General features: G+C 62.7%; 1 protein-coding gene across 1 annotated transcript in view; it reads left to right on the top strand.

Moving 5' to 3' along the window:
• Nucleotides 1-625, top strand: part of OPCML (opioid binding protein/cell adhesion molecule-like) — a gene marked incomplete at both ends in the record, with an annotated part of 6801 nt that overhangs the window by 515 nt on the left and 5661 nt on the right. The window contains one exon of the mRNA XM_009574050.1: nt 323-443. Coding sequence (XP_009572345.1) covers nt 323-443 — 121 coding nt within the window. The remainder of the gene's footprint in view (nt 1-322; nt 444-625) is intronic.

Raw genomic sequence — 625 nt, 5'->3', positions numbered from 1 at the left:
GCAGAGGTGAAGGCCCTCCTAAACTCCTCTCTGGCCACCCCTTCAGCTGCATGGGGTTGGCACCGGGTCGCACATGGTTCCCGAGAGTTGTGAGGCTCCGGTCCTTGGAGAAGCCCGTGCTAGGCTGCGGTGTGGGGTCCCCCGTCTGCCCAAAACCCCCTGGACAGCAGTGCCAGAGTGGCAGGAGCTAGGCAGGGGCTCAGAGATGATTTTGACTCCTTCCTAAATGTGGGGAAAGAAAAGGGAGCTTGAGGAGCAAGGGGAGAGGGTGGGAGACCCGGGGCTGCCAGGCGCTGAACCCAAACTCCCATCTTCCCCGCAGACCCGCCGTACATCTCGGACGTGAAGAGCACCGGGGTGCCAGTGGGGCAGAAGGGCATCCTGCTGTGCGAAGCCTCCGCCGTCCCCTCCGCCGACTTCCAGTGGTACAAAGACGACAAGCGGTAAGAGCCCGAGGGCTCAAAACGGGAAGGCACGCACCGACCCCATGCAAGCTCTGCCCAGTGCCAGCAGCTTCGGCGTTTGCTAACCGGACCCATCTCGGCGATGGGGCTGCAGTAGCTGGTCGAATCCCTGATAACCCTTGGCTCAACCTGGGTTTGGATGCAGAGGCAGGTCCCCTCCG

This window comes from Fulmarus glacialis, unplaced genomic scaffold (genome assembly GCF_000690835.1).
Source record: "Fulmarus glacialis isolate BGI_N327 unplaced genomic scaffold, ASM69083v1 scaffold32053, whole genome shotgun sequence".
NCBI lineage: Eukaryota > Metazoa > Chordata > Aves > Procellariiformes > Procellariidae > Fulmarus > Fulmarus glacialis.
This window is presented reverse-complemented; position numbering and strand designations above follow the sequence as displayed.